We start from the raw sequence: 25,115 nt of genomic DNA, 5'->3' as shown, positions 1-25,115 counted from the left end.
ATCTTGGGAAAAGGCCCTCCCGTAGCGCAGGAGGGGGGCTGCCATGGGGATTGGGGCAGGAAAATGTGGGGAACAGGGCCTTCGAAGAAAAGTGTCACCGTGTGGGACAGCGGCAAGCGAACTCTTGAGTAAACGGCTCTCTCTGCTTTTGCAAAGAGCTATGCAGAGACCATGGACCTAATATGGCGGATAGGTCTCCTACAGCATTCAGCACTGGCTCAAAGGCAACCATTTCAGTCGGTTCACACGTCCTCCAGAGCCGTGCACGCGCGTGTGAACCAGCCCCGTCCTGCTGCCCCTGGGCCCCACCTGCATTCCACGCTTATCCTGCTTCCCGCGGCATCAGACTTCAGCCCTCTTCAGCCCCGTCTTCTCTGCTCTGACAAGCAGGGCCCTGGGAGCAGAAAGGTTTCCCCAAGCTCTGTAACCCAAGATACCCTGAAGCCAGAGACTAAACCAAGCATAAGTACCAAGCATAAGTTCCTTCTCGGTTGTGGCTTTTAATGCAGATTTGTACCCAGCCTTCAAAGCACAGAAAATTCATTTGTCTGTTCAAAATACCAGATTCACATGCGTATCTGGTGAACCACAACAGGTCTCTCCACGGTTTCAATGTTTGCAGAATTTATTCTAGAAGCAGATATTCTAAACCGTTGGGAGTGGGGAGAAAAACACAGTGAACTCTCAGCCTGTCCCGGCACCTCCAGCCCTGACCTACCATCAGGGATCCTCCGCGTTTCCTTCCACATATGCTCCACCCCCAAGCGACCAAAACTAGCCTTAAAAATCAGGGGTTGAAGCGCATGGATCTGTCTTGCTAACCACGGTGCTTTCTCCAGTTCAGGAAGCCTTTGCCTGATACAAGAGGCTGAAGAGCAACTTGTGCCGGAGGGAAGCACCACGGTCAGTAGAATGGAACCACAGTCCACCCCGATGGAACACGCACACGTTTGTGTGTGTGTCACAAACGATGTGCTCTTCAGTGTGGCATCATTTAACTAAGCAATGCTGGTGAACGGGAAGCTGCTCAAAAACGTGTTTCTGCTTTTACAAATGCAGAGCAGGCCACTCTAATTCCAGACCTGGGGCGGGGGGGAGTGGAGGAGAAACTATCGCTTTTCCGTACGCTGGCCAGTTGTAGCAGCTGCCCCTGCGTGATTCTCCCTTTGACAGGGTGTGCGATCAAAAGGAAAGATGTTAGCAGCCCTGGAGGACCAGCAGCTGGGATCAGCAGTCGAGGAATGGCAACGGAAGAATGAGGATGGGGGAGAAACTGGAGGTGTGGGGAGCGTACAGAAGTCTGACGCTGCCTGTAGCTGCCTACCAAGGAACAGGGAGGTAAATCACAGACTGTGGAAAACTTGGCCCCTCGAGACATTCACAGGGAGCGACTTTTGTGTGTGTTTTTCAGTGCAGGGGAAGGACGACACCCGATTGGTGCATCCACGCATGGAAGTCATGTGCTTCAGGGCCGAACTGGCATTGCAGGCAGGATCCTTTTGCTTGGCCGGGCACCAGCTCCAAAGTGCATCCCATCAGATAGTCTGAGAGTCTCAGTGTAAAGGGTGCCCGTGGTCCCCGTGCTGATAACCTCCGTCTTGGCTCTGAGGGCTGCCAACGGTGCGAGGGCTCCTGTTACAGGAAGCTGGCCGAGAGTGTCTTCAGCGCTCGGACAGGTGATTCCTCAGGAAAGGATCCGTCCTCACTTCCTGGAAGACTGGCTGCCTGCCGGAGGGGGGAGAGAGGGAGAGGGGCAGGGGGAGAGACAGAGAGAGAGAGAAGATATCAGCTCAAGTGGAACAGGCCAGACAGTTTCTGCCTTGAGGGAGACAGTCAACCGGCTCGTAACCATTGGACTGAAACAGCACCAAGAGCGGAGGCAACTGGCCTGAAGTCACACGGACTACCTACTCCAAGCAGGCTGGAAACAGCTGGGGCAAAGAACAACGTCAGTGCCTACAAGCGCTCGTAATGCTGCTGCTTTGAGAATCAAGAGCAAACAAATAAAATACTTCTCCTGATGGTGATAAACATGAGAGTAGATGGCTCTACATCAGGCTGCAGGGCCAAATGTTCCTCCATCCCAAAACATCTCTTCCCCGTCTACCAACTGACAAGCCTTTTTTCTACACAGTGGGGTTGTTGTTTTTAAGTACAGAGAAGAATTCGGTCATGCAAATTCTCGCCCACCCAACCTAAATTTTGAAGTGATGCATGTCCCTGCTTACCCAGCAAAGGGCAGTGGAAATTACTAGGGATAGGAGCGACCCTCTGGGAACCTCCTCTCAAGAGCCCGTGGATCCGGCCTCTCTGAGTCCAAGCCCCAGCTCTGCCCCACATGGACCCACAGAGCCAATCAAAGTGAGATGATAATGTATCTCAGCCTCACCTTCCTATCTGTAAAAGGCTACAGAAGCACAGCAAAGGCAGTAAAGAATATAAAATGACTTATGCCACAGTGAGTGGTGAAAGTCCATCATTGAAGCTCAGGGAAGTGGCTGTAAAAACTACAATGCCCATTTCCCCAGACAAAAGGGATCCTCCTTAAGCCAGCGCCATGTCCCCAGCAAAAACAGGGTAAAGGTGGGCACGTGGATTTCAGAAGTGACTAAAGAAACTAACATTCATGGCGTCGGGATTCAGAACTCAGTCCCTCTCCTGGGCGTGCACGTGGTCAGCTTAGCACCACACCTGGATTGGTGGTTTTGGAAATAGAGATATACAGGCTGGATATGGGCATTTTCCCTCCCTGAATGCCCTCTGGGGCTGTTTCTGAACAGAGGCATGAAAAGGCAGTGAGGGTGCTGGGAGGGGACGGGGTCTGCACCCCTTACCCCAGCATTCCTCTCAACTGGCACACAGACCCAGAGGAGTTAGTCATGTTAGTCTGTAGTTGCAAACAGGGCTGGATCGAGGGGGGGCGGGGGGGTAGTCTGCCCCCGGCGCCGCAAGGGAGGAGGCACCGGGAGCAGCTGCCAGAACATGCAGCCCCCCCCCACTGCCTTTTGCCTGCCCCGCAGGACAGGGGGCGGCCAGCTTGCCGTGTGCCCCCTGTCCTGCAGGGCAGGCAAAAGGCAGCATGGCTGCCCGCACCATTCACCTGCCCCGCAGGACAGGGGGCGGCCGGCCACCCCCTGTCCTACGGGGCAAGAGAATGGTGCAGGTGGCCTTGCAGCCCCCGCGCTGCCTTTTGCCTGTCCTGCAGGGCAGGCGAAAAGCAGCGTGGGGGGCTGCGAGGCCGCCCACGCCATTCGCCTGTGTGGAGGCGAATGGCACGGGCGGCTTCTCAGCCCCGCACGCTGCCGCCGCCGCTCTGCCCTGCATGATGATGTCACCGAAATGACATCATCACACAATGCTGGGAGCATGCGCGCGCTCTGCGCACGCGTGAGAGGGTTGGACCAGGGTTGCCCCGGGCGCCGGCAACCCTAGATCTGGCCCTGGTTGCAAAATAGTAAAGAGTCCGGTAGCACTTTTAAAACTAACCAACTTTATTGTAGCATAAGCTTTTGAGAGCCACAGTTCTCTTCGTCAGATGCATGGAGGGTATGAAGAAACTTGCCAAAGATATATAGGGTCATGTAAATGTAAATCATTTCCAAAAAGTTATGAAAGAGGTGGAATGCACAATCCAGGCTGGGTGTCTCCCCTCTCCTTCACAGCCGAATCTTCCCAAAGGCAGTGACTTCTGGTAATGAGATAACCATCCAGAGTCTCTATTCGATCCAAGTCTGACTCAGTCAAATTTACATATGAATTCCAATTCAGCAGCATTGGATTTTGTTTTTGAAATGTTTCTGTTGAACTAGATGACCCTCACTCCCTGCACCCTCTCCCCCCCTCCCCTCCCCTCCCCTCCCCACCTATGTATCTCTGGAGTTTCTTCATACCCTCCACGCATCTGATGAAGAGAGCTGTAATTCTCAAAAGCTTATGCTACAATAAAGTTGGTTAGTCTGAAAGATGCGACTCTTTACTACTAGTACACACACACACCTTCCCTTCATTGTGCTGGCACAGAACACTGAGGCGATGACAATCTCCCAAAGGACCCCCCTGCAGCCTGGCACCCCCCCTTTCCCCCGTCCCATGGAAGCTCCATCCACAGCCACCCAGCAGTTCCCAGTCTGAATCAGTTGAAGGAGGTTTTCCTTGGATCCAGTTGAAACAGGGAAGCCCTGGGTGCTGTACTGGCAAGTAGAACCACATCTCGAAGAAACTCTTTTAAAATGCAGGGGCTGCTCTGTCTTTGGGGGGGGGGGAAATCCCTGGATGGAAGCTGCTTAGGAATTCCCCTTGGCATAGACCAAGGAGGAAAATGTTAAAAGAAGGAGGAAGGCTGACATAAGCATGGTAGAGGTGGATTTGGCAAGCGTCTGGACTTGCAGGCATGTCCGCCTGTAGCAGAAATTGTAGAGACCACAGTTACAATATTCCATTGATCCAGAGGAGTTAGCCGTGTTGGCAAAATAGTAACGAGTCCAGTAGCACCTTTAAGACTAACCAACTTTACTGTAGCATAAGCTTTCGAGAACCACAGCTCTCTTTGTCAGATTGGACTTCCCCCAGAGAGGAGGAGCTGCTCTTCCTTCCTATATTTCTGCTGCAAGACTCAACGTCCAGGGTGATTTCAGACAAACTGTGTGTGTGTGGGGGGGGGGCACATTTTCACTTCTGCAGTGTGATTGGCCTTCTCCAGTCCTGGGATTGGAGACGGAGCAAAGCAGGCTACCGAACCGAACCAAACTTCAGGCATGCAGAGCTGTCAGTCACCCAGGTAAAAAAAAAGGCAGATCATCTGTCAGTATAGGATTGCTTGAGAAACCAGCATCCTTTCCCGCCTGCCTGCTCACGAGCCGTCAGCCTCAGGCCCATTTTATTCTACCTGAAGCCACCTTGAACTTGTTCTTGCGATATCTCAAATCACATCTGCAGGCATGTTTTAAAACTTTTTAAAGGGAAGTCTGGGATCAGTGCTGTGAAGTCGTTTAACTCTGTAATGTGGTTGGAGTGTCAGGCTAGGATCTGGATCATCCCTCTCTGTCAAGGAAGCTCACTGGGTGACCATAGGCCAGTCGCACACTCTCGACCTAGCCTACCTCACAAGGTTGTTGTGAGGACAGAAAAGGAGAAAAAGAGAATGAAGTAGGCCACTTTGGATCCTCACAGAGGTGAAAGGTGGGATATAAATGAAGTCAATAAATAACTGCCATTGTTTCCCCAATAAAAATTTCTCCTAGGGAAAAATAAATTCCGTCTCTACTCCCTGGCTAGCAAAATCAGAATAAATTATGCAAAACAGTAGCAACTGCATAATATATGTTGTGCAATAGCAGAAACTATGCAAATGAGCAAGATTTATAGATTCCAGAGGATCAGGTCACAGAATTTAGCTTTTCGAGGGCAGACTCTGGATTGTGAGGGCCCAGAATTTGAACAGATGTAACACCAACTACATATAAGCACTGGGTTGCTGTAGGAGGTAAACAGGACCCCTACCCAAAGATACAGAAGCGATCCCTAATTTGTCCTTTTGCCCTCCCCATGCATTCTCGGCTCTTCCTCATCTTTTCCTCTGCATCACCTGGCACGAGCAGTGATCCATGTAATCCTACTTCCCGTCCAGCCTGCTGTGACATTATTGGTTGTGTTCCTGCCTTGGTCTAAAGCCAAGCCACGGTTGAGTAAGGGAGGTATCACAGCAGTTATTTATTCATGATACAATTTCCATCCCACCTCTCAAAGAGGTTCTCACAGTACTTTCACAACTGCATAAAAATATACCACCTTATAAAAACTCCATAAACAGAAATATTAAAATCACAGGTAAGAACAGTTCTTTAAAGTACAAACCGCAACAGCCACACCGCTAGTCAGCTAAAAGCCTTCCTGGACCAACTCCCTGAACAAACACAGCTACCGGAAAGAGACCATCCACCTTTGCTCAGCGAACTACAGGTGACACTTGGATACCTAACCAGTCCTTGCCACTCTGGGATCAGATACACAGGCTGGGAAGTTGAGTTTTTTAACTGTGGACAATTTGCAGCAGGACTTGGCATCCGTTCGGAGATCATGCCCACTACACATCACCTGCTGGTAGAGGGTCTCCCCAAAGTTGCCAACACTGGGCTGGAAAACTCCTGGAAACTTGGTGGAGGGTTTGGGAAGGGGGGAGACCTCGGTGGTGTACAATACCATGGAGTCTGCCCTTCAAATCAGCCATTTTCTCCAGGGGGACCGATCTCTGTCCTCTGGAGATCAGTTGTAATTCTGAGAGATTACCGGGCCCCACTTGGAGGTTCAATACAACCAAAGAAGGGAGGTAGTCTCCTAAATACAATCAAGGAAGGGGACAAAACATCCAAGGAGACTATACAATATTAATTTATCAGTCACAAACACTCAATAAGTATTTCCTCAGCTGAAGCGTTCATTCATGAATAGTCAGCTCTTAAACGCAAAACTTGTATTAACCAGTGTCCATCCAATATAGTACTTTCTTGTCGAGTGTCCTTCCAAAATATCTTTCAGGCAACAGACTGTTATGGCCACATGGGTTCTGGTCCACGGACAACAAAACTCCAGGAGGGAGAACCGCTCCCGGAGAGTTGGCAACGGGTGCGCCAGCGTAAATCACATCCTGTTTCGCTCCACTTTGCTTTTTCAACAGCCTCTTTGAAGCGCAATATAATCCTTCACAAAAATGTGCAATGCATTGATAATGCCTTGATACTGATTTCCTCTGGTCTGGAGGTTGGCAACTCCACTCCCCCCTTGTCTGCCTTGTGCTGGGGGAGCTGCTCGCTGCTTTTAGCCTGCCCTTGCCTTGCTGGTGGAAACACTGGCCCAGCCAAGCTAACAGACGCCCGCACAAAGCTTAAACCATCCGCTTCCAAATTTGCAGCAGGGCACTTGACCCTCCGTGGTAGCTATGTACTGGGGGGGAGAGGCCCCTTCCCCGAGCTTCCTCCAGTGCCTCAGCCCCCTGCCTGGCTCCTCGCTGTCTCAAGATTGGGACCCCTTTGAAAAGAAACCAGCCCCTTAGCATTGTGTGCTTTGTTTCCTGTCTGCAAAACAGGGGCATGCCCTCCCTCGCGGAGAAGCCTGGGAGGATTAATCGCTGTTAGAATCACTGTCTTGGAAGCCTTTTGCAGGTTGCGGAGGGCCGACAGGCAAAGTGTGTTTTATCTACAGCGGGGGAGAGAGAACATGGCCCCCTTCAAAGCCCCCCAGGCTCCCTGCAAATCTAAGGGGCACTTAATGGGGTTCATTCAGCGCCTGGGAACTGATTCCCAAGTTCCAAACATGGTCACAATATGGTAGGGGCTGTGAAGACGGAGCTGAAGTTGGTTCCCAGTTCCTTATTCGCAGTTCCCCGTTCCTTATTCGCAATGCTTCGTAATGGGAAGAGCATCCGTAGGTAAAGAGCGTGGCTTTTGTTTTCCAGCATAAACTAGAAAATTATCAAAATTATCAAAAATTGCAGATTGTCATGCTGGTCTACGGTGAAGAAAAAAAAAGCAACTGTAGAGTCTAGCCTTTTCACTAGGACCAACAAAAATGTCGAGAGAGGAAATTGGACAAGAGAGGAAATTCTGTTTAACTAAAACTAAGAAGAAACTTGATTCTTGTCCAGCAGGTTATTTTTCAGTAAAAGAAATATGCTTTATTTGTGGCTTTTGATGAAGCTGTGAGCCTTGTGAAACGGGACAATTCAGCCAGGCAAACCCGTTGCCAATCTCCCGCCGGGAGCAGCCGGAGAGTGTGGGTGCTCCCCTGTCTTCTTGATTTGACCCTCGGCACTTGTGAATAAAGCTTTGGATTGCAGCAGCGGTCTTTTGGCGTGTCCTTAGTGTGCCTTTGCCTTGGGAGTTTGGGACCGTTCCCCCTGTCCTTTTGCCTAGATAACAACAACAACAACAACAACAACAACATTCAGTTTATATACCACCCTTCAGGACAACTTAATGCCCACTCAGAGCGGTTTACAAAGTGTGTCATTGTTATCCCCACAGCAATAATCACCCTGTGAGGTGGGCGGGACTGAGAGAGCTCTGAGAGAGCTGTGACTGGCCCAAGGTCACCCAGCTGGCTTCAAGCAGAGGAGTGGGGGAATCAAACCTGGCTCTCCAGATTAGAGTCCTGCTGCTCTTAGCCACACCACCAAACTGGCTCTCTAGATCTCTTTAAAAAGAAAAAAAAGTGTGTGTGTGTGTGTGTGTGTGTGTGAGAGAGAGAGAGAGAGAGAGAAACAAATCAGTGAAACATCTAAATGCTCATCCTGAACACCAAATTTGCTCATTCTATTGTGATGTCCAGTTGATCCTATTAAACGGGCTACGTTATAGATTGCTACCAGATCCAGTGTTCATACAGCAGTCCCGTGAGGCAGAGAAGGCAGGTGACATGAATGAATTGCTGTGGCAGGGCTGGCAGGTGGAAGGTCTTAACTGTGATGACCAGGGACTTGGAAAATGAAAAGCCACACACAACACACAAGAGCTCCGTAAACCCCCCACGTCAGACGGTGAGGAGGGCTCGTTCTCGCTTGCGTTCATGCATTAAGCATTCCAGCCTTGCTTTCCCTGGAACGCTGGGAGCTTCGGCTTCAAGGGACACTTTTCCTGGCGTGTGTCACTTTCCACTTTTCCAGCAGTGTTTCCTTTTTCTGTGTGACAACTTGCCACTTTGCCAGTAACGGCAGCGGAACAGGAAGGACGGACAGACTCTTGTCTGTGAGCTGCACTCTCGATCCAAGCTTGGAGAGGGCTCGTATCACAGGAAACAGAATGCAGAGACGTCAGGGAGGCTAAAACAACAAGAACTGAGCTGCTGTCTAGACTCCTGAGTAGGGCACACGTTCATTGCATGGCCATGAGCAAACACCTTAATGTATCTCTTTTTCACTCTCCTGTTTACACCAGGAGGAAGGCCAGATGGAATCACGAAAGGTCTGCACGCACGTATGCGTTACCGCAAATCAAACACCACAGATGGAAACATCTGCACCTCGCACTCAAATCTGTCCTAATGGAGTCACTTCGCACATTTAACTATGAGTGCCCACCTCATACTGAAAACTGTGCAAGCGATATGCATGTACCAGCCAAGTCAGAGAAGGCAACAGAAGTTCTTACTCTGTCTACTTCTTGCAGATGATCCGGAAGAGCCAGGGCGACTGGTTTGCTGGGGTCCAGACTGGGAGAACTGAGGTGCTATGGTTGGGATCTTGCCCCTTCCTGGCCTGGTGTTCTGAAAGTCTGGAGAGCAGGGAAGCTTAGGTCTGCTGGTGAAGCCGGAAACGAAGTCACTGCAAGAGGGAAAGCAAAATCGAAAACATGGAACAGAATAGCCTTTGTGATCTGGAGAGGAAGAAGGAAGAGAAACCCCTGGGACCAACTCTGCCCTCATATTTACTCTTAAAATACCATCACTGGACCTAACAACACCAGTTACACCATTTCAGGTTTGTTCACATATTCATCTTCCAATGTTAATATGCCATTAAGTGTCAACGGTGCTCTTGGACAAATAGGTCAGTCCCTGCACAAAAGAATAAGTGGACACGGGTCCATTTATCAAAAATCACATTTAAAAACCCATGGGAGAACATTTTAATCTTCCAGGACATTCCATCGCTGACTTAAAAGTCACAGAGAAACTTCAAAGGGAAATTACCACTTAAGATTGTTGAAATTGAGCTTATTTGTAAGGTAAGAACAATGGATACCTCAGGGTTGAATTGGGACATATGATTTTTCTCCCACCACAGATGCTAATTTTCTTTACTTCGCACCCCTGCTCTATCAAGCTAATCACAACATGTATTAGAGATAGCTTCCTGACACTCTAATTTGCAATACCCCTCCCACCCTCTGCTTGGATTTTTCCACTCTTTGTATCTGACGAAGGGAGCTTATACCTTGGAAATCTAGTTTGCCTTTAAGGTGCTACTGGACCCAAATCTTGCTCTTCTACTACAGACCGAATTGGCTACCCACCTGAAACTGTCCCTTGGATCGCTGGAATCCTGCCCTTCCCCCATGAACCCACAGGACAGCACAGAAAAGACTAGGCAAGGAGTTTGGAATTCTGCAAATTCTGGAAGTACAGCTTACTCACAAAACATTCTAACAAATACGAAGGCATCAACACATTGACAAGGAGCTGTACTGAATACCCTACCCAAATTCAAATGCTGATCCACTTTCCACAGAAGGAGGTTGTCATTTAAAAGTAATCGCTGGGGGGAAGCTGCAGAGAACATTTCTGGCTGAAACGTGTTCCAAGGCTGAGCCGTGGAGTCTCTTTTCTATAAAAGTCTGGTGGCACTTTAAAGACTAACAACATTTATTTCAGTATGAGTTTTTGTGAGTCACTGCTCACTTCTTCAGATACGTATGGAAATCAAACTGAGAATCCTCCTTCTAGGACAGGTTACGTGGTGAGGGGCAGAAGTTAAGGCAGAAGATTCATTCTTGCAGGACTCTTTCAAGTATAGATTCACTGGCCGTTTCCGCACGGCTTACCTCAACCTGGAACGCTGCGCAACATGCCGAACCGCGGAAGATCGCGTTTTCTCACACGATGTTGCGCAAAACTCGTGCGAGAAAACGCGATCTTCCACGTTTTTTTCGGCATGTTGCGCAGCGTTCCAGGTTGAGGTAAGCCGTGTGGAAACGGCCACTATGTGAGGAAAAGAAGGTAGAGAGGTGTGGATTACTAGAGGCGAGCACAAACTGGGAAAATGGCGGGTCGTTGAGGTTTGTGGTTCGTGGTGTTTCATGAACCACGAACCTTCATGAACATGCCCGGTTCATGAACCAGTTCATTTAGTTCGTCGGTTCGTCACTTCTGGGGCTGCAGAAGGTCTGCAGAAAGCCCACCCCCTCCCATTGTCTAGGTAACCAAACTGATCAGCGCCAAGCTGTCTGCAGTGATGAACCGAAAAACGAACCATACGAACAGCTCTAAAAATCATAGTGGTTCACCGTGGTTCATCAGAAATGAGCTCCAATGAACCGCCAGTTCATGAATAAAAAAACTGGCCGGGTTCGTGATGAACTTTGGTTCGTATTTCGGTTCGTGCCCATCTCTAATCACGACATAAAAGGGCATAAAATGTCAGTGTGTGACCTCGCTATATGTCTGTAACAGAATTAGCAATTACAAATAATGGCCGATAAGAAAGATCAGGAGTTTGAACAGATAAGCAAAGGGGTCAGTTTAAGTGAAAATTAACCAATATGGCAGCAAAGTTGTAATCTGCTAAAACATGCTAAGAGCAGACAGCAAAAATTTCTATACGGAGCATCATGCGGAGTTGTGCCAGGGGTCCTGTGAGGTAAAAAAGCGTGCTGCTGAGCACGGACAGAATTTCCCTCAGCTCTGCACAATTTTTAAATTTATTTGTAGGATTTGCCCACATCAGGATTAAAGGGATGTATTTTCTGGGCAAAGGATGCCCTTTTCAGGAGTTCTTGACGCCTAGCGACACCTCTCCTTTTATTTCAAAAATGAAGCACCACCTGCACTTTTGCTCCCAGAGCACGGCACGTGGACCACTGCACCGTTCAGGCTGTACTCAGCTCGCCTTAATAATCCTGAGGTGATCCTATAGCCAGAAAGCAACAGTTAAAAGACCTAACACCAAGAGATTCCTGAGAGGCCTCATTTGTAGATAAGTAATTAAAATGGGACTTCAAAGGGTCTACATCCCCCCCCTTCCATCAAAGGAAGCCATTGTGGCAGGCAAGAGAAGGATTGGGGAGGCATTTAATCTTCCTTCCCGAAAGGAATGTGGGTGAGTTTGCAGCGGTTCCAGGGCAGCCCATTCACCTGCCATGGAGACTGTTAACAAACGCCGTTTCAATTTCCTCAGATTGCTCCCATTGTTTGAGGTTGTGCTTTTGCAAATACTTGCTATTGATGTCACGGGTGTGCTAATCGGGCAGCTGGAAATCTGTTTGAACAGCCTTTCTGCCAATATCCCTCGTAAGAAGATCGGCCCACTTGCTCCCTTTCCTTTTACAGACCTCTCTTAACTTCTCCAAAAATCTCGCCAACCGTTTCCAGTCTACTAGGAAGGCTCTTGCCAAAAAAGATTGCATCGGCTGGAATCTAAATCCCCGCATCACTCGAAATGAACTAAGAGGCTCCTGAGCCAACAGAGGGGGATTTTAAAATTTTCTTTTCATGAAAGAGGTGGACTGTAATGGCTCATGGGCCATTTTAAGCGCGTGGCCCCCGCTGTTGTAAGAGCTACAGTTTCTGAAAGTGATAACATTATTACGGGTATCCCAGTGGTGTTATTAATTGCATTGAGAGTGCATATAGAGGGACGTATACTGCTGTTCATGTTACACTTCAGCTTGGGGTTAGATAACCCCACAACACAGACCCCAGCTATATGAGAGTCTGAGGAAAGGAGGTGGGGGCATTCTTTGCTTGTTTAAAACCCCAGGTGCTGGGCCTGCAGTAATGTTGCCAACCTCCAGGTGGGGCCTGAATTCTCCAGGAATTACAAATTATTTCCAGACTTCAGAAATCTGTTCCCCTAGAGAAAATGGCTGCTTTGGAGGGTGGGCTCTATGACTTCACATTCCTGCTGAGCCCCCCCTCCTCCAGCTTCCACCCTCCAAGCCCCCAGGCATTTCCCAACCTAGAGTTGGCAACCTCAGCCTGCAGAACTTGGTCTCCACTCTGGGAGACCCTGATGTAGCCAGCACCACTGTCACCTCTCCACAGGCAAAGCCTTTGCTCAGCCCTGCTAGATGAAACCCTTTCAATCTAGAGATACCTGGTGTAAACATATATATATGTTTACACTCTCTCTATATATGGAGTGGAGAATGCTGTCAAGTCATAGCTGAATTATGGTGACCCCTTGTGGGGTTTTCATGGCAAGAGACTAATAGAGGTGGTTTGACATTGCTTGCCTCTGCAACCCTGGTATTCGTTGGAGGTCTCCCATCCGATTACTAACCAAGGTTGGTCCTGCTTAGCTTCTGAGATCAGGCTCACCTGGGATATCCAGGTCAGGGCTTTTATGTATATAATACACATATTGCATATGTTTATTATATATGTATACGATATGCATATGTATATATGTACAATGCCCTGACCTGGCTAGCCCAGGTGGGCCTGATCTCATCAGAAGCTAAGCAGGGTCAGCCTTGGGTAGTAATTGGATGGGAGACTTCCAACAAAGACCAGGGTTGAAGATGCAGGCAATGGCAAACCACTTCTGTTAGTCTCTTGCCTTGAAAACCCTGCCAGGGGTTGCCATAAGTCAGCTATGACTTGAGGGCACTCTCCGCCCCCATATTATATACATTCTTATGGTTCTCATTTTGTGCTTGTGGCAAACTGCACTAATTTGGATAACGGAAGATAGCGATGGGTTTACTTCTTAGCAGAGCACATGGCATCTCCACAGCCTTCACCTTCGGCAAGAACCCTACCCTAGCTTGGGGCTCAGATTTGGGGCAGTACATATATATTTCTTCTACAGAATCAAGTGCTTGGTCCATCTCACCCAGTGGCATCTCCTCTAACTGTATGGGAGAGGCCCTGCCCAGCTCTGCTGGACGAATAAACGCCGTTTGGTGTAAACACTGGGAATCAGATCTGCGTTCGTGCTCTGCCTGTTCGGTGGAACGAACGTATCAAGAATATCGTGATGCTCTAACGAAACAAGGTACTAATACAACAATTACAAAGTAGTTAACTTGTTCTTATTTCATCTGTGCACAATTTACCATCAGCATAACAGTCCACGCAATCTTCCCACCGTCAGACCTATACATAAAGTGCTAGTGCATTCAATACAACTGATGAAAAATCATTTAACAACATTCAATATTACTTTTATAAACAGTTATGGATGAAAGGTGCATAAAGTCCATCAATGCTGATTGTAGGTCAAGGTGTGCAGGACGGAAAGGAAACCATCTGACGGGCTGACCGGTTCGCTATAGGTCCCGTTTCAGTTCTTCGTGAAAGATGGTCAAAGAGCTGACGTCAATTTCACCATTCTTGAAACCATCCTATTCAACCACTAGTAACCCAGACGTCAGGTAATGCTCCTAAGGAAGAAATTGATTGTTCATCAGTTGTATTGAATGCGCTAGCACTTTATGTATAGGTCTGAAGGTGGGAAGATTGCGTGGACTGGTATGCTGATGGTAAATTGTGCACAGAAGAAATAAGAACAAGTTAATCACTTTGTAATTGTTGTATTAGTACCTTGTTTCGTTAGAGCATCACGATATTCTTGATACGTCGTTGCCTCTCGTGCTTCTCTCTGTTCAGTGGAACTGGCTTCTCGGTATGGCAGGTTGGGATCAGGAGCAACCGTTTTACAGAGGTCCAGGACTCTGCATCCTAGCACGTGAAGTTCTTCCTGTCCATCGTTGCAAATCTTTGTACAAGAAAACAAGTCCAGATAAACCAACTACAAAGCTGTTGGAGGGCAAGCCAGTCCTGGGAAAATATTCAACAGGGTTCTGTCACAGAAGTCCCCCTTGATGACAAGGAACAACTTTGGCAAGACTGTTCAAAAGAAGTGTGTGAGGCAACCACAGCCTGGCCCCGCTCGTTACACAGAGACATAAATCTTTATCTGCCTTCCCTCTGCTATTTATTTTCTTGGTAGACACAGACTTGAAGGCACGCAGGTAACTTGAGAAGAAATATTGCATTTGCTGGTCAGTGACTCATATGCAACTAATAGTTGTGGGAGAGTCTGAATGGACAAAACAACAATGCCCTCACAAACATACACACACACCCGCCCACACCAGCAAAAGTTTCACTATATATATCTTTCTAAAATTACACCATGGAGGCATTCAGGTGTGGCATATACTCGAGGGACCTCCTGTGACTGAAAATTGTAGCATACCAGAGAATCACGTAACATACCGAGTGCCAAGATTCAGAGCTTTCATTTTTCAGGAGAAGCAAGGAGCTAGTCCTCATGTTTGCAGAGAAAAACTTGAAAGGATCCATAGAAGGTAGAAAAGAGCAATAGTCCAGTAGCACCTCGAAGACTAACAAAATCCATGATAGGGTATGAGCTTTTGTGAGTCACAGCTCACTTTTTCAGAGTCTTACAGGTGCTACTGGACTCTTGCTCTTTTCTACTGCTACAGACAGACTAGCACAGCTACCCATCTTGATCTATTTCCGTGGAAGGTGCAATGGACCATTCCAGTTCACAACTACTCCACTGGTCCCTGGCTTTCACCGTGAAAGTACGGGGCTTATGGGATCACCACAGGATACATGGGGGGCTTTCTGATTCAGAGCAGGGACGTGCTAAGGGGGAAAGAACCATCCTTTCTCAAGGAACTTCTGTTGGAACAAGGTGTTTTCTCCTTGTTCTTCATCAGGATCAGGGCCTTCAGTTATTCAGCTAATTCAGCACTTTGGGGACAGATGTTGCTTTTTCTCAGCACTCAGACGGGGACTCCATCCAGGATGGTGAGTCCACAGAAGAGGCAGCCTACCATTCAGGTTTAAGGCGCTGGCCTTCTCCTTGACAAACCACATGCTTCAGAAAAAAATAAGATGAAGAGGAGCCCTGTTGGATCAGACCAGGAGTCCAGCAGTGGCCATATGACTGCCTCCAAGAAACCCACAAGCAGGGCAAAACTGGCTTCTCTCTCTTTTTATTTATTATTTATTTGATTTGATTTATACCCCACCCTCCCCACAAATGGGCTCAGGGTGGCTAACAACATTAAAAAAATACATTAAAATAAAAAAAACATAAAATCAACAATAATTTTTAAAAAATCATTAAAATAGTCCAGGACCAGGCTATTTAGACAAATATTGGGAGTCTGTATACGGGCATAGCAGATGGCCAAGGGCAGCCCCAGAAAAAGGTGGTGGTCTTAGATGGAAGAAGGAGGACACCCGCTGGCGCTCAGCTGAAGGCCTGGTGGAACATTTCCATTTTACAGGCCCTGCGAAACTGTAACAGGTCCCGCAGGGCCCGGATCTCCAGCGGGAGAGCGTTCCACCAGGCTGGGGCCAGGGCAGAAAAAGCCCTGGCCCTGGTTGAGGCCAGACGGATGTCCTTCGGCCCGGGGACCACCAGGAGTTGCTTGTCTGCAGAGCGCAACACCCTGCAGGGGACGTAATGGAAGAAGCGGTCCCGCAGGTATGCAGGTCCCAGTCCGTGGAGGGCTTTAAACACCAAGGTTAACACCTTGAACCGGATCCGGAACTCCACTGGGTTTGATGCCCCACTCCTCCACTTGAAGCCAGCTGGGTGATGTATTGTCGAAGGCTTTCACAGCCGGAGAACGATGGTTGTTGTGGGTTTTCCGGGCTGTATTGCCCGGAAAACCCACAACAACCATCCAGCTGGGTGACCTTGGGCTAGTCATGGCTCTCTGGAGCTCTCTCAGCCTCACCCACCTCGCAGGGTGTTTTGTTGTGGGGATAATGATATACTTTGTAAACTGCTCCGAGTGGGTGTTAAGTCATCCTGAAAGGTGGTATATAAATCGATTGCTGTTATTATATTATTATTATCTGTCCTCTACAATAGGCATTCAGAGTTATACCAGCTCTGGTCATGGAGGTTCCATTCATCTATTATTCCTAATATTCCATGAAGTTGTCCAGTCTCTTTTAGAAGCTACCTAAGCTGGGGCGGGGAAGAGCCTGGCATCCGGTGGCAGCACATAATATATGTTAACTCCACACTGCCTGTAGAAGCATCTCCTTGGGTCTGCCTTGAATCTACTGCCAAGCCATTTCGCTGGGTGGGCCTCACGAAGAAAAAAGTCTGCAGAACAAGCCTGGTGGGTGACCGCAATGCTTCCGAACACACACACGTGGAATCTCGTATCTGAATGTGGAATGTGCTTCTGGTGGCCCCAGGCCAGATAGGAAACGCACCACTGTATTCTACGCTGATCAGGAGTTCCTAATTAGACAAGACAGAGAGCATGGATCTCCCGGGCCTTTTTAAAGGCAGATTTCAGAGCAGGAGAAAGGCATCCCTGGTTTCTCTGAGCTTTTCTGCATGCTCAACTTATTTCCGAATTTCTTTGCAGTCGATCCATAAGTACTGGAATCAGTTTGGGAATGGTTCTTCCGCATGTCTGTCCTCCCTTTGCTTTTCTACAACTGTGGAGGCAGTTTATTTTCTTCCTTATATACCTTAAATAATCAGGACTTTCAAGTGAGGGTGCTGTCGTCACTGATGTTGTCATAGGAGGTGTCACAGCACACACACACACGGGTCTTTTTAATTTTTGCACATCCTTGTATCAGTATACCAATATAAGGGATGAATTGTCTTTGCGTGGGGAATGCCAAAAGGGAAGCAGCTCTACTGCCCATCCCTAAGTTGACCTCCTCCAACAGTCCAAACTGGAGCACCCTGCGTGGGCTGACCAAGAGTAAAGAGACCAACAGGGCAAACCAACCTCTGGGGGGATGGAGCCCACAGCAGCAGCAGCTATGACCAGGGCTGATTCCAGACGGCCCTCCCCATCCCGAAATGTTGCGCGTCATCGCGCGGAAAACACGAAATATCGCCTTTTCTCGCGTGAGTTTTGCGCAACGTCGTGCAAAACTCGTGCAAGAAAACGCGGTATTTCGCATTTTCCACGCGACCTTTCGGGATGGGGAGGGCCGTCTGGAATCGGCCTAGGGCTTTTTTTCAGCTGGAATGTGGTGGGACGGAGTTCCGGAACCTCTTGAAAATGGTCACATGGCTGGTGGCCCCGCCCCCTGATCCCCAGACAAAGGGGAGTTTAGTGGGAAGAAAGTGGTAGAATCCATCCCAAAGAATATTCCATTGTAAGCAGGGCTTTTTTTCAGCTGGAACGTGGTGGAATGGAGTTCCGGAACCTCTTGAAAATGGTCACATGGCTGTTGGTCCCACCCCTAATCTCCAGACAGAGGGGAGTTTAGATTGCCCTCTGCACCGCTGAGCGGCGGCGCAGAGGGCAATCTAAACTCCCCTCTGTCTGGAGATCAGGGGGTGGGGCCAATAGCCATGTGACCATTTTCTCTGAGGGCAACTCACTGAGTTCCACCACCTCTTTTCCCAGAAAAAAAGCCCTGGCTACGATCCTTTAGAATCTCACTGGTGCGCCACTTTTTCTGGTGCATGGTCACCCCACCTCCCTGGGCCACCAGGGCTCTTGCAATTTTTCAAAAAGTCACTTTCATATTGTATTGACTTTATCATACTCACTTTCAATCCTATTAACCTACTGTTATGGTCACAGATGGAGCCAGTTGTCTGAACCCCCAAGCTTTCATTTTTTAAAAAAGTAAGTCTCTAGCCCTTTCCGTTGTAGAGATACACCTTTTTCCTTATATCTCCACAAAGGAAGGGGCTAAAAAACTTTTTAAAATAAATAAAAACTGGAGATTCCGAGAACCTGCTGCATCTGTTACAAAAAGGGTAGGTTGATCTAGTGATATGAAAATGATGGTTTAAAAAAAAAAGACTGAAAATGAAACCGGGAAGGGTGGAGGACGGCAGCGGGAGGAGGGGGTTTGATGATGACAAACATCCAGTCGTCAAAAAGTAGGTTGGAGGTAGTTGTAATAGGCAGGACTAACAAAACAGAAAGAAATGTTACACATGGGGGGGGGGAAGGCAACTCAGAATCAGTTTCAAAAACAGATCAAGGTAAAAATAGTCTCTAAAGGCCGTGGAAAAAAACCCAAAAACCCAAAGTAGAAACTAAAGGCAAAAAAATGTGTTTGGAAATCAGGGGATAATCCAAAGCAGAACAGAACCAGAAGTGGCGTTAAGTCTCTATGCAGAAAACCCCTATGCTGAGATGGAGGGCATCCATTAGGACTGCCAGCACCAATTATTTGGAAGCCCTGAATGAAGCTTTGGGTAGAGGGTGGGTCCTTCCTCCCCTCTGAAAACAGCTCAAGAACACTGGGGATCCTTTCGGAGAGAGGAAACAGGAGGAGTTGGCTCAGAGCCCTCAAAAACGGGCAGGGACCCAGATGAGATATTTGCCCATCCCTGCCCCAAACGCCCTCTATTTCCAAACAACCGCCCCATTTCCTACGCTTGCTGTTGGAACAAACGGCATTTTCTCCTGTGTGGAATGAAGGGAAAGGTGACCTGGCTGCAGTAGGAACTTCAGCATGTGAGCAAAAGACGCCACTGATGCAGAAAAACTAGGCTTCTGTTTGCTTGCTTCGGTAGGTTCCCAGGCTTGTAATTTTACACCACTTTTTGCTATTAAAGATTGTGTAAATATGCAATCCAAAAAGATAGGGAGGGGATAAGATAATATCTCACGCTAGCTGTGCTGCGTGAAATGTCACTGCCTCCCATTCTCTCCCCCAGGAACTTTTCCATTCTCCAGAATGGCTGTGATGTGGGTCACGGGACCCTTGCCGAGAGAAGGTATGCGTGTGTCTGTGTGTGCGTGACCGAATCAAAAGATCAGGTAAGCCCGAGCAGCTTCCAGCCAAGGAGAATTACTAGGAAATCTGGAACGACCCAGAAACTGTAAAGATGTTTGATTTAGGCTTGTCTCAGAAGTGAGGCCCCATTGTGCATGGATTCATTACAAGGCGGTCTGCAGCCTGTGCTTCATGAGAACAAGATGTCCCGGTTGGTTCTCACAGCTCTTCTTCGGCTGGATCCAAACACATAAGAACATGGCAAAACTTCATGGGTGATCTGGGGCCAGCCAGAGCTTCTCAGCCTAACCCCCCTCGGAGGGTTTGTGTGAGGAAGCAGCGGGCTCATTCCCGCGCAGGCCGCCCTGAGTTCCACAAAAAGCAGGATGCAAAAAAAAAAAAAAAGCGATAAAAAAAAAATCTGATGGAAAATATGCCCCTCGACTATGCTACTTCAGACAAGGTCCCTGCTCATGCATCCTGTTTGCTGAAAGCATGTAAGGATCAAAAAGCCATTGATGTCCATCATAAATCAGCTGGACCGGTTTTCAAATCAGTATAGATCAATCACTGACTCGCGGCGCCTTCCCTCAGCCACTCAGAGGCTTTTCATTTTGAAAAAACCCACCTGTTCAGGAAAATGATGTGGTTCATTATCACTCAGTCAATAATCTGCCCTTTCCAAGCAAGGTGACTGACAGGGTAGTGATGGACCAATTCCAGGTCTTCTTGGATGATTCTTGCGTTCCAGATCTTTTTTTGTCTTGTTCCAGGCTGGGTGGTGAGACAAAAGCCCTGACCTGGATAGCCCAGGTGAGCCTGATCTCGTCAGATCTCAGAAACTAAGCAGGGTCAGCCTTGGTAAGTAATTGGATGGGAGACTTCCAACGAAGACCAGGGTTGCAGAGGCAGGCAATGGCTAACCACCTCTGTTAGTCTCTTGCCACGAAAACCCCACCAGGGGTCACCGTAAGTCAGCTGTGACTTGAGGGCACTCTCCACCACATGGGACAAAGGCAATGCTGATGGCTTTAATTGAGGATCTCTGTCTGAATGCAAAGAAAGACCCGGTGTCATGAGTCAGCCCCAGCCTCAACTGGCCACCTTACCTCTTGCCCCAGAGTCCTCCTCAGAGGACGAGCAGGAAGAGCCAGTAGGGGCTACTCTAGAGCCAGAGCCAGCCATGGAAGAGCCAGCAGGGTCTACTCTGGATCCAGAGCCAGCCGTGACAGCTGCTGCTCCGAAGGAAACTCAGCAGGAGCAGCCAGAAACCTCTGCAGAGGCTGTTGGAGACAAAGACTCCCCCAGAGCAAAAGAGAAACCAGAGCTCCCTGGGCCAGCTGAGAGGAGGAAAAATAAAGCAAGGGCAGCTCTGCGGGAGAGGAGAAAAAGTGCTCGTTTGCAGACACAGCACCGGCTGGGGCTCTCAGGCAAAGAGACAACACCTGCTCCTCATTAGGACAGTATAAGAGAGAGAAGCTGAAGAAGCCAAGTGTGGAAGCAACTTAGCTTGCTACTCCCTGTGACCAGAGTGCCGTGCCGTGCCGTGCCGTGCCGTGCCGTGCCGTGCCGTGCCGTGCCGTGCCGTGCCGTGCCGTGCCGTGCCGTGCCGTGCCTGGCGACCTCCTCTGCTTCTTGATTGATTGGACTCTGACTTCGGCCTACCTTCTGACTTCCCTTCCACCTGCTCCAAACCACCTCTGCTAGTCTCTTGCCATGAAAACCCCGCCAGGGGTCGCCGTAAGTCAGCTATGACTTGAGGGCACTCTCCACCGCATGGGACAAAGGCAATACTGATGGCTTTAATTGAGGATCTCTGTCTGAATGTAAAGAAAGACCCTGCTTCTTTGTTGCTCCTGCTGGATTTGTCTGCAGCCTTTGATACAATGAATTATGCCATATTGTTAAGACATCTGGAGGCAAAATAAGTATCAGGGACTGATCTGGACTCGTTTAAATCATTCCTCACGGACCAGACTCAAAGGGTTGCTGATGGAGATCAATTGTCATCATTGTGGGATCTGTCCTGGAGGGATCCTCAGGGCGCAGTCTTATTTTTTTTGCAATTCAATCTCTATGCAAAGCCTTTAGGAGACATCATTCGTAGTTTGGGAATTGGGTGTCCTCGGTATGTTGACATCCAGCTCTGTATCTCTTTATCCAAATCTCCTAGCGATACATCTTAAGTCGCTGCCTAAGTGCTGTGGCCAAAAGACTAAGAGTGACCAAATTGAAACCAAAGCATGAAAAGATGGAGGTAATGCTGGTGGGAAGCCTGTGGTCAATGGGCTTAGACTGAAGTAACACCGCTTAAGATTGCACTGTTGCTCTGGAGCAACTGCACCGTTTACCAGTGCATTGTATTGCTTTTGAAAACTCATGTGGTATGGCAGTTAAGACTGCTAGGCCAGACTTCACCTAGCTTCAAATTCCCATTTTTTTAAAAAAAGGGGGCGAAACCCAACCCCAAATGAATTAGATAAACAAAAAGCCAGAGAAAAACAAACCCAAATGAACAAAATACCAAAGTTAATACAGAAAATGAAAAATTGAAACAACAATAAAAACATATAACTAAAACAATGACCAAATAAACCCCCATTTGCCATGAGACTCACTGGGTAACCTTGGGTCAGTCATTTTTTCTTAGCCCAACCAACCTCTCATGGCTTCCATTAGGATGAAATGAAACAAGGGAGGTGCCATGTGACCTGCCTCAAGCTCCGTGGAAGAAGGACAGAATAAATATGCAGTAAACAGATAAATCTACAGAGCCATGAATTTTCTAGGCTCAAAATGTCTCAAGGAGCATCTTCTCCCCTAGCACAGTCCCATCCTCAAAGCCCTCCTCTAGGGTCCATCATATGCCTACACCTGTTTAGCATCTTCCAGGAGCAAGGCCTTGTCAGCTGTTGCCCCAACATTATGGAGTTACACCCCCTGGGGAAACCTGCCCATTCCCCAGTATGCGTCTCTTTCCAGGGGAAGATAAAGCAATAGATCTAACAGTCAACGTGGCCCCATCTGTGGATACTTAAATCTGGTGACTGGGCCATAGGCAGACAAGACAGAAAAGCCCCAGGTTTGCAGAAAATCTGACCTCACGTATGCCTTTTAAGGCATCCTGGACTCTAATGAGAGTTCAGAAAGCCTGATTAGGTGCGAACAGCTTGCTGTGACGTGTATAAAGATGCCAGGGGGGTGCAGGGGGCGGGGGGGAGAAACATGAGGTGGTTGAGCAGGCAGTGATGGCAGCGGAGGAGGAGGAGGCTTCTACTGCCCCCCCCCTCCCGATCTGTCACCACTTCACTTTGCTTCATTATAGAGCCTGCCTTGGGAAGAGCTCTGTGGAAGGAGATAGCCCCAAAGGGCCCCCTCCCAGCAAACTGGAAGATTTGTATACAGGGAAAAGAGAAGGCTGCAGGCCTCCCAGGTGGCCGATCCCAGGTACTTCCCACATTACGCTCTTTAAGGGCTGCTGAAGGATTCCTGCCCCTAATTCAGCTGCCGGTGGAACTGAAACAGGGCTTCCATACGATGTTTAATGCAACACCATACCTGCCCCACCCCAAACCTGGCAGTGCTCCTACCCAAAGGAAAGCACTTGAATATAAGAACATAAGAGAAGGCATGTTGGATCAGGCCAATGGCCCATCCAGTCCAACACTCTGTGTCACACAGTGGCCAAAAAACCCAGGTGTCCTCAGGAGGTCTGCCAGTGGGGAAGGGACACTAGAAGCCCTCCCACTGATTGCCCCCCCCCCCCAAACACCAAGAATACAGAGCATCACTGCCCTAGACAGAGAGTGCCATCTCTACCTTGTGGCTAAGAGCCACTGATGGACCTCTGCTCCATATGTGTATCCAATCCCCTCTTGAAGCTGTCTGTGCTTGAAGCTGCCACCACCTCCTGAGGCTTGCTATTATGTTTACTCAGAAGGAAGCCCCTTCAGCAAGCATCCCACTTTTCCTTATACCGTAGCCATTTCCACACTGGTTATCGTGCCCTGAGTTCAATGTTTTTGGGATGTGGGCTTTTTTCCTGCTTCCCCACAGCATTGTCGTATATTTGTGCACTTCCTCGGGTTTCCTTGGCTCTTCTCTGATCTTTCTGAAACCTGTTTTGCTGTGAAGTTTTGGGAAAGATAACAGTAAAGCCTGGATGGCTGCCATGTACACGGGACAGTTCAGATTTTCCTGCCTTCATGGGAGCCAGTTTCTCACCCCGCCACTAGAGGAATTATTGGGTTTTTTAAAAACCAGTAATTGAGTACTATTATATATTATACAATACTAGAGTATTATTATATATTATTATATTATATCAATATAATTCTATAACAATGTGTGTAACAGGTTCTTTTAACTCCCAGGTTTCAATTTTTTAAAGTATGGTTCTAGCTTCTTCCCTTATGGAGATATAAAGGGAAAGACATCTCTCTGCAACAAACAGGGCTAGATACTTGCTTTTTTTAAAAAAAAACAAAAGAGGGAAAGTCAGAGAATTCATGACACCTATTGTTATAGTGCTGTATCAATATAATGATATTAAATTGCCAACTTAAAAAAATTGAAAAAGCCTCCAGTGTCCGAAGGTGGGGGGATGGCTGCTGCTGGGGGACTGGGGCAGGGAAACCGGCCATGTGGAAGCATGTGGAGGGGACAGCAAAGGAGTTTGTGCAGAGCAGAGGCTCTTCCAGATGAAAGATGTCCCGAATGAGTGTGGTAGGGACACATCTTGCCTATTCTAAAACAGTGACGCTGGCTGCCAGTTGGTTTCCAAGGTCAGTTCAAAGGGCCAGTTATGACCTTTGAAGCCTTCCATGGTTTGGAAAACACATCGCTCAATGACTGTGCTCTCCTCCTGTTATTCCCCCCTGCATGTCCCTGTATTGTCCCCCCCCCCTCCATTCTCCTCCTTATATGCTCCCATGTGCCAACGAGGGTCTTCAGGTTCTCATACACTGGCTGCTCCCCTGCTTAAGGGAGTCCACCTTCAAGGCATTAAGTCAATATCCTCTCCTACCTCTTATAGCTGGGCAACTGATATGCAGAAGTGTACTGCCTCAGAATATGTTCACATGTTGCAGCTTTATAGTGAACCAGGCTGCCAGTCCACCAACAACAGGATTGTCCCCTTAGTCATGACTGTGAGGCCCCGCCCTGCACACCGCGGACTCTCCGCCTTCCGCCGTCCTCCCTGCCAATCAGGAGCGAGGGTGAGCCTCCCACCTTCTCCGTCCCCATCTGGGGCTTCCGGGCTCTCCCACCGCCCGGCGTCTGCCACGCCCAGCCCACACCCAGCATCTGTCTTGCTGGGCCGGGGCCCTGCCCAGCACCCGCCGCCTTGGGGGCTGGGTCTGCTGCTGAGGCTGCTTCCTCCTGCCTCCAGCTGCGCCGCCGGGCCCGCTCCCAGTTGCCAACCCGAGCTCGGCGGTGGCAGCAGCAGCAGCTCCGCACCGCTCAACTGTTTGGCGGGTGCCTCCGGCTGGCCTCGGCTCTGCCGGCCTGCTTCCCCGGCATTCGGGCTCCTGTGAGGTGCGGGGCCAGCTGGTGAGTGGGACGGGGTGCTCAGGGGACCCTGCCCAGGCTGCCAGGGGGGCGGGTGGAGGGGTTCCGTCTCGGCCCAGTCTGGGGCGGGAGGGGCCTGCCCCGGACAATGACATCAGGTAAGGTTCTTCCCATTTTAACTTCTGCTT

General features: G+C 48.8%; 1 protein-coding gene across 1 annotated transcript in view; it reads right to left on the bottom strand.

Moving 5' to 3' along the window:
• Positions 1-491: 491 nt before the first annotated feature.
• ARMC9 (armadillo repeat containing 9) overlaps positions 492-25,115 on the bottom strand; it is a 136,122-nt gene continuing 111,498 nt past the window's right edge. Inside the window, exons 24-25 of the mRNA XM_054982973.1 lie at positions 9,141-9,313; positions 492-1,725 (exon numbers count right to left, since the gene is read on the bottom strand). Coding sequence (XP_054838948.1) covers positions 1,703-1,725; positions 9,141-9,313 — 196 coding nt within the window. The 3' untranslated portion in view covers positions 492-1,702. The remainder of the gene's footprint in view (positions 1,726-9,140; positions 9,314-25,115) is intronic.

This window comes from Eublepharis macularius, chromosome 6 (assembly GCF_028583425.1).
Source record: "Eublepharis macularius isolate TG4126 chromosome 6, MPM_Emac_v1.0, whole genome shotgun sequence".
Taxonomy (NCBI): domain Eukaryota; kingdom Metazoa; phylum Chordata; class Lepidosauria; order Squamata; family Eublepharidae; genus Eublepharis; species Eublepharis macularius.
The sequence above is the reverse complement of the archived record's forward strand: the minus strand, read 5'-3'. Positions and strand labels throughout refer to the sequence as shown.